The sequence below is a fragment of the Coloeus monedula genome (genome assembly GCF_965178545.1).
Source record: "Coloeus monedula genome assembly, chromosome: 8".
Classification (NCBI taxonomy): Eukaryota; Metazoa; Chordata; class Aves; order Passeriformes; family Corvidae; genus Coloeus; species Coloeus monedula.
This window is the reverse complement of record NC_138788.1, coordinates 36306483-36321447: the sequence shown is the minus strand read 5'-3', so window position 1 is coordinate 36321447 and position 14965 is coordinate 36306483. Positions and strand designations below refer to the sequence as shown.

The 14965-nt window shown below is 43.2% G+C and overlaps 1 protein-coding gene across 4 annotated transcripts in view; it reads right to left on the bottom strand.

Annotated features, from left to right (window-relative positions):
* DOCK1 (dedicator of cytokinesis 1) overlaps positions 1 to 14965 on the bottom strand; it is a 265665-nt gene that overhangs the window by 179014 nt on the left and 71686 nt on the right. For all 4 annotated transcript variants that reach the window (XM_082286424.1, XM_082286425.1, XM_082286426.1 and 1 more), the window contains 4 exons: positions 13166 to 13236; positions 11493 to 11599; positions 5406 to 5533; positions 3803 to 3898 (listed from right to left, as the gene is read on the bottom strand). In XM_082286424.1, coding sequence (XP_082142550.1) covers positions 3803 to 3898; positions 5406 to 5533; positions 11493 to 11599; positions 13166 to 13236 — 402 coding nt within the window. The remainder of the gene's footprint in view (positions 1 to 3802; positions 3899 to 5405; positions 5534 to 11492; positions 11600 to 13165; positions 13237 to 14965) is intronic.

Genomic DNA, 14965 nt, shown 5'->3' with positions numbered 1-14965 from the left:
CATAAATGTTGGTAGGGAATGCAACAGGGATGCAGTATTAGTGATGGAATAAAATCATGGCCACCATCCAAATACCACTTCAGTTTCTGTGAAATTAGCTTGCAATATGTAATTTCAAAAGAGAAGAAAACACGTGACTCAGTTAAGCAAAGTATTTTTACATGGAAGAAGTCTGGTGAAGAAAACGAGGTTTTCTCCCCAACATTTTGGAATCCATGAAGCCTGACCTGGACAGATTTTAAGGCACAGGAAGATCATTTACACCCAGATTCAACTCCTGAATAACTGCAGCCCCAGAAATCTCCCGTGACCATCAATAACTCTTATTTGTACTTGTATTTTACAGCCTGCTGGAGAGGCCTCCAGCCTAGAAGTGCCAAGAGATAGACAATCCACCACTGTCTTTGACTGACTGATTATCCAGAGCTCCCCCATCAGTGGCACACTCTCTGCTCCCCTTGACCCTTGTCACTCTCCTTGTGTCAGGTGCCACCTGCACTCCACAGAGATTCCCCTTCTCAGTCGGCTTCCAGGACCCTCAGACAGATTCCACAAACCCCTTCTTCTCCTTCTGATGGCTCCTGCACCATTTCTGTTCTGGTTTCACCTCATCCTTGTCCCAAAGCACAGCAGGGAAAGCAGCAACATGGGGCACATTCCATTCATCAGCAACACCATGAAGTCCTGTCCACTGCTTCCTGCTCACACACCCCAATAACCCAAAGAGCCCTTTTTCCCTGGTCACAGCACTGGCTTCATTCCCCATATACCTCTAGATGTTTTCCAGAGCCACTTTCCTTAAGGACATACTCCTGGAAGTTAAAATCACAGGATCATGGAATGGTTTGGGTTGGAAGAGACCTTGAAGACCATCTCATTCCACCCCTCGCCATGGGCAAGGAATCTCCCGCTACGCCAGGAGATTTCCTTCCAGAAATTAAAGAGCTTGGTTCCCTTGGCTTTGGAAACAAAGCCCATCCCAAACTGCTGACACAAGGCAAAGGAGCAGCCATGGATCCTTCTGGAGCTGCCACCGAGGCTGCTCTGCCCTGATTTACTGGAGGAGGCCAAGATGCTGCCTCACATGGAACCCAACATTGTTCAAAAGCCACCAGGCAAGGAAAGAGATGCTTTAAAACCACCCTTGCAAAGACTCAAAGAAGTTTGCTCAATTTACTTTTTCTTCAGGCAACGTGTTCTTCAGTAAGGAAGATGTTGTGGTTTTTTTTCCAGGTGACTTCTCACTGTGCCAGGAGCAGGAGCAGCTCGAGGCAGGAGCAAAATTAACCTAAACCAGGCAGTTTGGAGCAGCAGGACACAGCTCAGCACCCTCAGGCTGCATCCTGTACTTGCCTCTACTACTGATAGAATCATTACATAAAATAAATAATAATAAAAGAATCTTCTACTCAGCAAATGGATCAAGTAAAAATCACCAGTGAGACTTCCAGAGTGAAAAACAGTCCAAACCAATGAGGATTAAAAACTTGCTACCAAAATTATGGTCAAATCAGATTTTAAACTAATCACTTTTACTCCATTTTATTTAACAATATCTAGTTCTTCTCCTTGCAACTGGTCTCTTAATTCAAGGTAATTCTCTTTTGAAGGTATAGGACAAAACTTGCTTTTGATTTTATCAAGGAACTCACATCTACGGAGGACAAAATGAAAACCCAATGTGCAAAGCCAAAGGGGACTACTGGAGGATCTTTCCAGTGTAAGGCTGTAGAAAAGGCACATCCTGTAATTAAAACTTTTCACTTGAGCACTTAAATCCTTGACATCCCTCCACTGCTCATAAACTGCATTAAGCAACATCAGGTTTTGGATGGAGATGGTGTCACTAAGTATTTTTCCAACATGCCAGCTTTAGCACACCAATACAGATATATTTGTAGAATAAAAAAAAGATGGTTATGTCCTGTATTGTACTTCTTTTAAAGAAGTTATCATTACTTGAACTGTGCTTCTGTGAGATATTTCCAATTCCTTCCTTCCAGTCATCCTGGTATGGTTAATTTTCTACTACAGGTAAAACTAAAAAAAAACCCGTCAGTGTATCATTTCAACCCAAATCTGATTCAAGAGAGATCAGCTTGTGCTTCCTAGTAATTACTATTATTATCCATTTTACTCCTCCTACTTTGCTGACACCACAAAAATGAGTGGTTGCTGGTTATTTAACAGGGGAATCTTTTCAGCAAAGGCTGCATTGTAAGGTGGGAGTAAGTACTCATTAAACACACCCTGAAATCTCAGTGTTCATTAGCTGATTATAGAGGCTGTGCATGGAGGGGTTCCAGGCTGTGCTCATGAGCACGACGGACATCTTTAATACCATGGTGCTGAGTTCAAACACACACACAAGTTTTTAAATCTACTCTGCTAACTGCAAAAGGCATAATTAACATTTTTAAATATCACCTGAATCATGCTCATCAAAACAATAATTAACTCCCATTCAGCCTGAAACTGAGGAAGTTAAAATAACACACAAGTCTTTCGACTTCCTTGTACTGCTACTGCATCCCAGCACTGGAATATTCTGTAGGAATGATCTGCATGGAACCATCTCCCCAGAGAGGTTGTGGATTCCCATCCCTGGCAGTGTCCAAGGCCACGCTGGACAGGGCTTGGAGCACTCTGGGACAGTGGAAGGTGTCCCTCTCACAGCAGGGGTGGAATAGGATGAGCTTTAAGGTCCTTCCAACCAAAACCAGTCTGGGATTCTGTGATTTCTTGCTCCAGCAATGGATTTGGAGATCCATTATCCCTTCCTTACAACAAAACCCAAAGTGATACAAGTGGAAGATACAAGTGGAAGCCAGTGGATGATGCACCAAAGACAAAATGAAATTGCAGCACATTTGCCAACACAAGCACCCCCAAATGCCAAGGAAATGGGCAGCAAGAGGTAAGGAAGACATGCTGAGGACACAGAGCCCTTTAAAAAGTCAAATACCACTGTGTGCAATTACAGGGGGAATCTAAACTGGGAAGGAAAGAGATCAAAAAAACAAGTTGCTGATAGACTCATCTCTCTAACAATTAATCTCTTTGTAAGAAAGGGATCCGTGCACTGAGCCAAACTGACCCAAACTGATGCAGAACTGAGGGAAAAGTGCTCAGACACAGCACAAACCTGACCCACTTTGACCAGTTTCCTGGAGAGATCAGCTGCCAGATGCAGACAGCTAAGAAAGAATACAAGGGAAAGGCAAACACACAGAGAGACTCCCAAAACCACACTTAGATCTGTCCCCATCTCAGATATCAACAGGCCTCACTATGGTTTTCATTCCTTAGACCAATATTAATTAACAGTTCAAAAATTCAAGTGTCAGGCTTCAAAATCACAGTGTTAAGTCAGCAGGGTTGCTTGCATCAGTCCTTCCTTAAATATAATAATTCTGGGCTCTGTTCTTCAATCACTTCAACACTTACCTTGATTATCTAAGTCAAAAAGACAAGTAAGTGCTTGTAATGCAGTAACAAACAGCCAAGTCTCTCATTTCCACACTTCTCAGCTGGCTAATTACCAATCCTACATCATTTTGGTGCACACAGATATCAATCCTGGCTGATCACCTGCTCACAGATATTTTTCAAGCACTTTTTTTTCCTCTCCCCTTGTGTCAACCACAGTAAAATTACCAGGCAGTGCTTTCCAGCTTCCTGAGCACACAGAGAGTAAGAGGAGGTTTTGATTGCTTTGGGTCACCTGGGATTGCAATCCTATTACAGCCAGGTTCAGGAAGATGTGGCAGAGGTGTTTGAGTTTACACCAGGAGACACTTACAATGAGCTCTGAGTCCCGTCCCATGGAAATCACTGTTCTGTTCACCGTCCTCAGCAGGTTCTCCATGATGATCTGGACATGTCTCTGTGTGGGGCCCTGAGGACAAGGAATAAATTAGTGGTAACTAGAAACAACAGACACCAACACAACTGAACTATTTGTGTTGCCTTTCAACCCACCTGTCTGGTGAAAATTAAATGAAACATCACTTGCTGTTGATCAAAAGCAGCGAATGAGCCTCCCACTTTAACAAAGCGTATTTCGATAATACACGTTACTGATAAATTAAAATGTGCTGTTACAACGTCAGTGAAAAGCCAAGTCCCTGGAAATACAGCCTATGACATTTAGTTATCCATTCATTTTCTTCCCCCAAGTCATTTTTCCAACATCAAACCCTCACAGGCATTACCGGATTGGGGGTGCTGTTCTGCAACAGCTCAATTCAAAGGAAAAGCAAACTTTCATTAAGGAACTGCCAATTCCAGTCAGCTGTTTCAAGTCAGTATTAGAAGCCATCTACCACTACTTTTGAAAGAGTTAAAGTGAAATATTTATTCCAAGCAGCTTTTAAGGGCAAGTCCAGAAACCTCACACAGAATGACAGGCAAAAAATAAAGCCAAAAACACAACAAGGAGAAAGAAACAGATGAGCTTTGCTCCTATCTTTTACTTCATAGATGAAAAATGGATTTGCATATTCGAAGGACAATCCACCACCAGCACAAACTCATCCAGGAACTGGTCCTGCTGCCAGGATCAGCCTGGGAGAGGGTGGAGCTGCAGGTGAGCTCCTTCCACAGGCAGAAAAGCAGCCAACAAAGAGTGACAGGAAGCAGCCAAGCTGCCAGAACCAAATTCCTCCTGTAAAACAACCCCCTCTCTGAAGCAGCCATGCAGAGCTACTTCCAAAAAGAAACAAAATCAGAGCAAAATCCAAAAAAACACAATTAAATAAGATGCCAGATCAGATGCAAGTAGCTGACCCCCAAGGTCCTTTCCAACTGAATTAGTGTATGATTCTACACAGGACTGAAGGTTCAGGCAGCAGCAGCAGCCCAAATTTTAGGAGAGCATCAAATCACTGCAGCTCTCTGGCAAAGCACCAATATTTGTACATTTGTTGAGGTCAAGAGAAAACAAAAAAAGAGACTATTATGCAAAAAAAAAAAGAAAAAGGGGATATTACACATGCTGCACATCTGGGAACTGTGTCAGCAACAATTCAACTCAAATGCACATTTCCCAAAATGCCCATGGGAGAAAAAAAAACCCCACCAAAACAAAACATTTTCCACCTGGAAGAGGCGAGGCAGAATAATGAGGAAGGTTTAACTCCTAAGGGTATTTATTTATTCACTGTCTAACCAGAAAAGCCGCATTGGGCGTGCCTCAGACAAAAGAAATGCTGTGCTGGATGTGATGTGTGAGATGTCACACATCCTCATCACTGGAAAACTAAAAGAGGTAGAAGAGACTGGTTAGGAGGTTATATTAAAAAAAAAAAAAACAATTCTAAGGCTTCAGGAGTTACCTGCTTAATTCACTTTACTGAAACAATTTCTGTGAAGTGTTACTCATCACAGAGCCACCCAGCACTCACCACGTCTTTCTTGTAGAGCACTTCCAGGATGTTACTCAGCAACTGGCAGCAAGCCTCCAGATCTTCTTGTCTCTCCAAGTGATACTTGAGCTGGTCTGTCATTGTTGGCAGCAAGATTTCCCTGCAGTCTGCACACAAAACACGAGGTTACAAACACAGCTTTCAGGGCCTTTGGGCTGATGTGCTTCAGTGCTTACATAAGACACAAAAATATCAGGAAAAAAGAAATTAACTTCCAGCTTTTCAACCAAAACCTCACCTCACCTTAAAAACTTCTGCCTCTGAACTGCTCCAACCTTTGACCATTTGCCCCTATTAAAAAAAAAAGTCTCTCCTTCCTTGCTCAAGTACTCAGACTGTTCCTACATGGAGGGAAGCACCAGGTCAGAATGAATTACTAATTATCCATATAAATGCCAGCCCAACGACCAGCCTGGTTCAGCAGATTTGCCCCAGAAATGCTCTGTGATCACAGCCTTGTGTCTCTGCATTTGTGCAACTCCAGGATCTGTTGCTCCCTGAATTTTGGGCTAACATGGAAAGGAAAGAGCAGATTAAGCAAAACCCCACAGGGCACAGGGGTCCTGTAATGTGAACTGTCCCCAAATGCAGGGGAGGGGAAGAACCCCAAGGCCCAGCTGCTGAGCTCTCCAGGAAAGGCACAGAACTTGTCTTGGCAAAGCCCAAGAGGTGAATCAGTCTTTAATAACTTAAAAGGCCCCTGATTAAAGGTTTGAGAATGCCTCACAGCCCTGCTAAACCCCACTGGTAGGGAGGAGGCAAAGATCAATTTAGTATCTGAGTCACCTCAGAGTTCCACTGTCTGGAGCTGCTCTGATCAATGGGGGAGGCAGTCAAGCTGCATTTCTGAGAAAGGGAAAACTAATTGATTTGTCACAATGCTTAGTTTGGAATTACACAACCAGCACAGAACACTCTGGTCCCCTGGGGTGGAGCTGACAGCTCCTCAGCACCCACCTGGGAGCACCTGGGGCTGGTGATAAACATGGGGGGGGGGAACAAAATGGGCTGGGCACTCCAAAAAATCATCCCAAGGGCAATGAGGAGCAGCTGAGGGAGCTGGGGGGACTCAGCCTGGAGAAAAGGGGGCTCAGGGGGACGTTCTGGCTCTGCACAACTCCCTGACAGGAGAGCCTATTGAGTGAAGGACACAGGGAACGGCTTTAAGCTGGGAGTGGGGAGATTTAGATGGGATATTGGGAATTGTTCCCTGGGAGGGTGGGCAGGCCCTGGCACAGGGTGCCCAGAGCAGCTGGGGCTGCCCCTGGATCCCTGGCAGTGCCCAAGGCCAGGCTGGACATTGGGGCTGGGAGCAGCCTGGGACAGTGGAAGGTGTCCCTGCCCATGGCAGGGGTGGGATGGGATGAGCTTTAAGATCCCTTCCAACCCAAACCATTCCATGACTCTGTGATATTTCAGCCAATCCAGTGCTGTGGTGACATCCTCCACAAGGAGATGAGATCTTCAGTGCATCTTTGCTATGAACTATTTTGGAAAACACTGAGCTGACCAACTGGGTGTTGATTAGCAGGAAGTGCTGAGGAGGAAAGGTGAACCCTCCTCACCCTGCCTGCCACAAACACCTCCCAGCCCTGATCAATGGGGAACCTTGATGGTCCAGAACGCTGGCTCCTGCCCACAAGCCAGCTCAGGATCTGATACACAATGATCACAATGATAATTCCATATGTGTTCTAGAGCAAAGTCCAGCCCGTGGTGATTTAATGCCACAGACAATCAAATACTCATCTGTGTCAAAGGATGCTCAGCAGGAATTATCAATCAGCAGCACCCAAAGAAAGCCTTCAATGAACGGGCACAGGAACTCTGCTGAAGGTGAATTCACACCATAAATTTGTGTCAATAAAAACATTCTGTTCGTTGGGACACTGACAAATCCATTTATTTTATGGTTCATTTCGTTCACATGGCCAAAAAAGTTTAACCTTTGCTCAGCAACTTTGTTTCCACTACACAGCTTGTGAGTTGAGTCATAATTGAACAATAAGAACTCTATAAATGCTGGATGTTGTCTACTAATATTCAATAGACTCAAATTCCTCACGGAAAAATCCCTGGATTTTCTCTTTCAGACAACAGCAGCTCCACAGCTCAGTTAGCAATCAGCTGGAAGTCATTTGGAAAACAAAGCAACAGTGAATCCAAACAACTCCACAGGACAAAACAAATCAGACAAATCACTGTTTACATAAACCAAAACCTTGACATCTGCAAGGACAGGACACTTCCTTTAACTCCCTGCCACGAGTACCGAAAATATGCACTAAATTATTATTAAACTGCTCCACAACTCAGGAAAAAACTGTATTTATGCCTTTTTGCTTAATTTTTAATTGGTGGAGTGAAGATTATATATAACATTATATATATTATGTTATTATATTGTGGTAGGGATAATTGTTATTTATTTAGATATGTATTTACTTCTAAATGGAAACATTTATCTAATTACTACATATTCATATTTGTGTTGTGTTTATAAAAATGAATAAAATAAATTTTAAAACTATATTTTACTTTTTTTTTTTTTTAAAGATACACAAACCCCAGAGTCCATTCTGATCCAAGGTCTCACTCTCCAGATTTCATGTGGAATCATCCATCACTCAACAACACCACTAAAGCAAAATGCTTTAACAAACTGCTTCACACACACACCCCCTCATCCTTCAAGCTTCACAAATTCATGTATTTTGAATTTTAATTCCTCTGGAGATACAAACACATCTTCCTCGACCTCTCAAAGCACAGAATTAGAGCCTTTTTCTCCACCAGAAACAGGCTGATGAAATTTTCTGTGCATTTGCCAGCCTTCCCCAAGTCCACAATCCTGTAGTTTATATTGCTTTTAGAAAAGAAAATCTCATTTGTGCAACAGGATCCAGGATTAGTTGACAGTTTATATGGAAGTATTCCCTATCAGTTTCAAATTCCTGAATCAGTGAGAAGCAGGAAGGGCAGGGAACGACCTTTTAGTAATGAACTTCTACCCACAGAGCAAGGGGGAGAAAAATCTAAATTTTAAAAAGGCTGTGGATAGGGGCTTGATTTGTTTTTGAGTGAATTGGAGCGTTTATGAAAGGTTTCCCAGCACTACTGGGGCTTCAGACACAAACTTCAGAGAATGATCATGATGAAAAATTATGGTGAGAAGATCAGAGGGATGGGAGCCCCTTTCCTATGAGGAACAGCTGGGAGAGCTGGGGGTGCTCACCTGGAGAAGAGAAGCTCCAGGGAGAGCTCAGAGCCCCTTGCAGGGCCTAAAGGGGCTCCAGGAGAGCTGGAGAGGGACTGGGGACAAGGGATGGAGGGACAGGACACAGGGAATGGCTTTAAACTGAAAGTGGGGAGATTTAGATGGGAGATTGGGAAGGAATTGTTCCCTGGCAGGGTGGGCAGGCCCTGGCACAGGGTGCCCAGAGCAGCTGGGGCTGCCCCTGGATCCCTGGCAGTGCCCAAGGCCAGGCTGGACACTGGGGCTGGGAGCAGCCTGGGACAGTGGGAGGTGTCCCTGCCATGGCAGGGGTGGGAGTGGGTGGGATTTAAAGTCCCTCCCAACCCAAACCAGTCTGGGGTTCTGTGATACCAGTGGCAAGAGAAGCTTTTAAGGCCACACTTTATTTATTGGCACATCAAACCCCCCCCAGACATCCATGGGAATCCCACAGTGGTTTGGGTCAGCACACGTGCCTGGAATCCCCATCCCAGCCCCACCAAAGCCTGCTGGATTTAAGACATTCCTAACAGGCAGTGACAGGAAAACCCTGGTTAGGAGCCTCCTGATAAGATCCAAGAGCCATTAAGCAGCTCTGTTCTGTCAGCAAACCCAGCCTGAGTCCTGATTAATCACCCTCCCACTAAAACAGATCCGTTTAAATTGCTCGGGAGCTCAATAATGTTGGCCCACACCATTCCCTGCACCCTGAAGGGCTGAGTTTGAGCGTGAGGTTTCAAAAACAAAGCAGCCACACACAATTCCTACCTCCTCCTCTGAAAATGAAACTGCTTCAATAAGGGAAGGCAAAGATCAATATGGTAAATGCACCCTGTGCCCTTGTAGCCTTTCTCAGGAGTGTTTTACACTCATAATTCCTTGTTTTATCTGACTTATCTCCATTTCTTCCTCCCCAAGAGAGTAAAGGATGATGCCTGATATTACTGACTTCTGCCCCAAAGTCCTGGCAACCTGAGAGCAGCCAGGAGAAGGGAAAATTATTACACAGTGAGCTGAGAATGAATGAAGCAAATGAGTAACACTGATGCACAGCTCTAGCCAGGAAACATGAAAATATTCTTGGGGACACCATTTCACCCAGGTCCCAACAAACACCAGCAACTCCACCTGCATTCCTCCTTTTTCTTCTTGAAAATGCAACACTTAAGGGCTGAGTAATTTCAAATCATCTCAAAAGTCGAGGGTGAAGTCTGGACTTGCTGTTTCTACCAAATTTCTAAGGCAGAAAGACCATGGTGACACAGCTGGTAAACGTGGCTTTTCAGAGATTCTAAGAGTGGTATAAAACCACCACAATGCCAACCCACCGAGATTTTTTTAAATTGGAACCAGAAAAATTTGTTTTCTCAGCACTCAGCGCTCCTGGCTTTTGTGATCAGAGAGAAGAATCCTTTCAAGTCTCCTTTCTCACTCAACCAGGGCCTATTTGCTCCCTCATTACCTTCCCTGACAGCATACACACACTTTGTTTGGGTCAGTTTAACCTGCAGCCAGCCTGAAAAGGAATCAAGTGTTTCACCTCAAAGCAGGAAATCGGCAGGATGAGTGCTTGAACTTATCTTTCAGTGGCCCACTAATGGAAAAGGAGAAAATAATAAGGCATGGATGAACAGCACACTCGGAAAGGCTCCTGTGCTGCTTTCCTTCAGCCAGGGAACAGCTTCAAGGCAGGAAGGACATCAAAAACCTCCATTCCTCCCCCACGAGTTCACTGAGCACAAAAGATGAATTAATGATTTTTGATAAACCCCGACACAAAGCTACAACAGAGGCCAATAACGTGGCTGCCTCGTGCCCCTTTAAAATACCAAATTACAAATGGTAAAGAAGTGAAGGCAAAAACTTGTGACCTGCAGTGTCAGTTAGGATTTCCTTGTGTCCAAGGCAAGGTTGGATGGGGATTTGTAGGAACCCAGAGTGCTGAGAATATTTCTCTGCCTGTTTTGAAGGGTTTGTACCCCCCTGAACAACACTGTTTTAGCCTCCAACCTTGGAAAAAATTACCAACGATCAGACAAGAACTAGAAAATACAGTGGTGTGAATTAGGTGATAGACAACTACGTAAGATTGTCACAGGGGGAAAATTTAGAGTTTTTGGGTTTCTCTTTGTAGTTAATAGATAAGAGCAAAAAACATAAAAATGGAGGATTGTTGTTGTTCTCCAAACCTCCTTCTTCTTCTACTACTCCACATTCTGCAGTAAAAGTAATTTGGGATGACTGGACAAAAAACTTCTCAGTTCCTGGCCATGTTACTGAATAATTGGTAGGAAAGTGAAAATAATGTATATTTTAGTAACCATTGGTTAAATTATCTTTAAAAGGCCGTTTAAATCTTGATAATGGGGCTTTCTCCTGCATTCTCTGCTCTGTGCTGTGTCTGGGTCATGCTAGTGACTCTGTTTCTCTGATAAGACTTAATAAACAACTATCTAGCAGCAGTGAAAGCTGAAAGTCTCCGTTTGCCTCTCGAAGCAACTCCTGACAAAGACTTTAAAAACTCCCTCCCATCAGGAGAGGTTTGATTTATGGGACCAATCTGTGTCAGGGACTGGAGCAGCCTGGGACAGTGGAAGGTGTCCCCCAAGCTGGGGGGGCACTGGATGGGCTTTAAGGTCCCTTCCCATCCAAACCAGTCTGGGATTTGGATTTTAAATCTTGTCCTTCCAACGGAGAGCCCTTAACGTGTCCCAGGCTCCCCTGGGATGGCAGGAAGGCCAAGGCAGAGGGCTGGGACAGGGAATAAAGGGCTGGGACAGGGAATAAAGGGCTGGGACAGGGAATAAAGGGCTGGAATGCTGCCTGCTCACCGTGCTGGGTGAAGAGGTCGCTGTGCACGATCTCGATGAGGCAGTAGAGCTTCTGGATGGTCAGTCTGCTCACGGGCACGTTCAGGATGAACTCGGTGAAGAGCTTGCTGCACACACAGGGAAAGGAAGAATCCATTAAATCCCCCCCCAACCATGGAAAAACATCCAGGAATAAAGAACCACACACGCAACTTCATGCTTTTGGATGAGCAGACTCCATGTTTGAGACATAAAAAAGGAAAATCAGGGAATCGTGAATAGTTTTGAACAAATTTGTTCAGTTTTTGATGTCATTTCTTTTGTCCCCTCCCTTTTATCTCTTCTTCTGTGTTTCACTTAAGGTTTAAGTTTCAAATCTTCCTTGTCTGTGCTTCATTTCTATCAGCACATTTATGATTACGGATGCCAAAAATAAAGTGATAATTAACACTGTAAGCTACCAACAAAAAAATTAATAATTAAAAAACCCAGAAACAGACACATTTTAGGATGAGGATAATACTGAAAAGACTTTTCAATAATTTTGCCTAAAATCTTGAGTTCTTTGCTTTTCCTATTGAGACTTCACTGCTAATTATAAGGCAATCTCAATTTCAGTACTCCCAGTATTTAATTGCAATTTGTAGTGGTAATACCAGAGAAATAATGTAATATTGGGGGTAAAACAGGCCAAGTCCTGCATTTTCATTGCTCTTTCCTCAGTAATTTTGCTGTCACATACCAAAATTATCATTTAGTCCAGAAACTCTACAAACATAAGTCCAGAGAAGTGCAGATGTAAAACACTTCACAGTCCAGGCAAGCAGAAGGTAAATGCAGGTTCCTCAGACCACTGGAATGTTAGACTAAGATTATATTTATTTATTTTATCTCTACTTTACCTCTCTTTTCCACCTTCTGACATATCAAGACCATAGAAATAAAACTAGACAAAACTTAGAAGGGTTTGTGCAGAAAAACTCGATTTAAATTTTTTTCTTTTCAATTTGTAACAGCACCATGAAAAATTAAATTATATTTTTCTCCAAGTTAAAAATTCTCCTGAAATACCAGTTTTTATTTGGTTCCTCTATTGCTTTTTTTTCCCTTAAACATCTTCTTATTACTATCCTTTTTATTTACTAACAACACTGCAGTGTTTATGAGCTACTGAGACATTGATCCAGCAACAGGGTTCACTGAATTATTTATTATTTCATTATTTACATCAAATTTATACTTGAAAGAGTGAAGCATCATGGTCCAGCTGAAGAGTTTTGATGGCAGTTGCCTGATTTATGACAATTCTTGCTGCATCATTTATACTGCGAAGTTTGTACACATGTTATTTCAAAAAAAAAAAAAAAACCAGGCCCTTTGTGTAACCCTTAAAATATCTGCAAGGGACCAAAAAAATGTAATAAGAGCAAAGGGATGAAATTTCCCAGGTGATCCATATTTCATTGTATCATCAGTATATATTTTTATATATTTACATATAGCATATCTATTAATATATAGAATTTATATATAAATATTTTATATACTTTATATTTTTCATCTTTTTATGTCTTTTAATTTTTATATTTTATATATTTTATACATTCTTCTCTTTTTTCTCTTTATCTTTTTATAGATTTTTATGTAAAGATTTATATAAAATTAACACTCCACACTTAATTAACTCTACTCACCTGAGTTCCTTCGGATCAAACACTAATTTCACATCATTGACAATTGCTGGCAAATATTTAAGTGCTGCTCCCTAAAATAAAAACAAAAAAAAACCAAATAAGAGCAAAATTAATGCATTTAAAGGTGATGCAAAGACTGCAAGAAGAGAATCAGGCTTTGGTTTCACCATTTTCTGTGACACCTGAGCTGAAATTCAGCAAAAATTAAACTTTTAAACTGATTTAAAAGAAGACAGAGGCATCAAATGTTCATAAACTGGGGAAAACTTACACCAAAATTAGAGATTTATAAGCTCCTTCCAACCTTTATAGAAACCTTTTGGTTCCTCTAATCCCTTCATCCCCATCTTCTGTCGAGCACTTTCCCATCCTCCTCCTCAGCCATGCTGTAGTTGTTTGGGTTTAATTTTCACGCCACTACTTAAAAATTCAACAAAAAGGCCTAATTATCATTTTTTCCCTGCAGTAAATCCTTGGTAGGCACTCGTGAAACCGTGGCTCTTCCCAATTCCCCTTGAACTTGCAGCTGCCACTACACAGCACATGAAAGAGCTTGGAAGATATAAACAGATGTTTAATATTTTAACTGTTTGTAGGAATTTTTACTCATTTTATCTTTTTCTTAGGAACAAGTCGCGTGTGCTGAGCACCAGAGGAGGAAAAAACTCCAAGTAATTGGAACATAAACCAGAACAGCCAGACTTGCCTCCCTTAACTTTGTGTTTTATTGATTACATCCAATGGTTTGATTACAGATGTAATTTTGCTTGAAGAGAGGCAGGGTTGGATGGGATATTGGGAAGGAATTGCTCCCTGGGAGGGTGGGGAGGAGCTGGGATAGAATCCCCAGAGCAGCTGGGGCTGCCCCTGGATCCCTGGCAGTGCCCAAGGCCAGGCTGGACCAGGGCTTGGAGCAGCCTGGGACAGTGGAAGCTGTCCCTGCCCATGGCAAGGGTGGGACTGGATGAATTTTAAGGTCTTTCCAACCCAAACCCCTCGGTCAGTCTGTGATGTGAGCAGTGACTGCAGTTTACACTCCCCCAGACCGGACAATTTCCATCCCCAGTGGTTCCTACAGGTGGGAGAGCCCCAGGAGAACAGTCTTGAGGAGTAATCACAAACCCACTCCTTTCTCTTCCAAGAGCTCCCCTTTCCTGCCACAACCCCTGTCATTTCAAACCCAACCCCACAGCTCTTCAAAGCAACAACTCACTGGTTTGATGACACCCAAGGAGAACTTCGAGCAGCCACCAAGGCTCCTCTCCAAAGGGACCCCTCGACCTGTCCATGAGCTAGATGCAGATCTCAGAGCACCCAGTTTTCATAATGTCTTGGGGTGACTTTATGATGTGTATCCCATACTGCTGCCTATGCCCAGAAATTAATTCCTGTGCCTTTCTATGCCTCTAAACTGAGCCTGAGAGGGGGAAGGAGAAACTGAGCAAAACTTTTTCAAAGCAGTTTGCAGCTTGTTCAAGGTCACACACAGATAGCGATCGGTCTTCCCCGCTGTGGCAGGGCAGGGAGGAGGCACCCGGCTTGCTGTGCCCAGGTCAGTTTTTTTGGCCAGTGGCTCAGCTGCTTTTTCTCCAGAGAGAGACTGAGAGTTGAATTTTTCCTTCCCTGGAATTTTGGATTTTCTATCTTTTCTACTGGACTGTTTCAATATCAGAGCACATCAGGAGGACTTTCCACCAGGCACAGAGGGCCTGGCCCTGGGCCAAGCCCCAGCTCCGAGGAGACCAAAGGGAGGACTCTGACACTTTTCCCAGGTTTTTTCTCCACAGCGAAACATTTTAT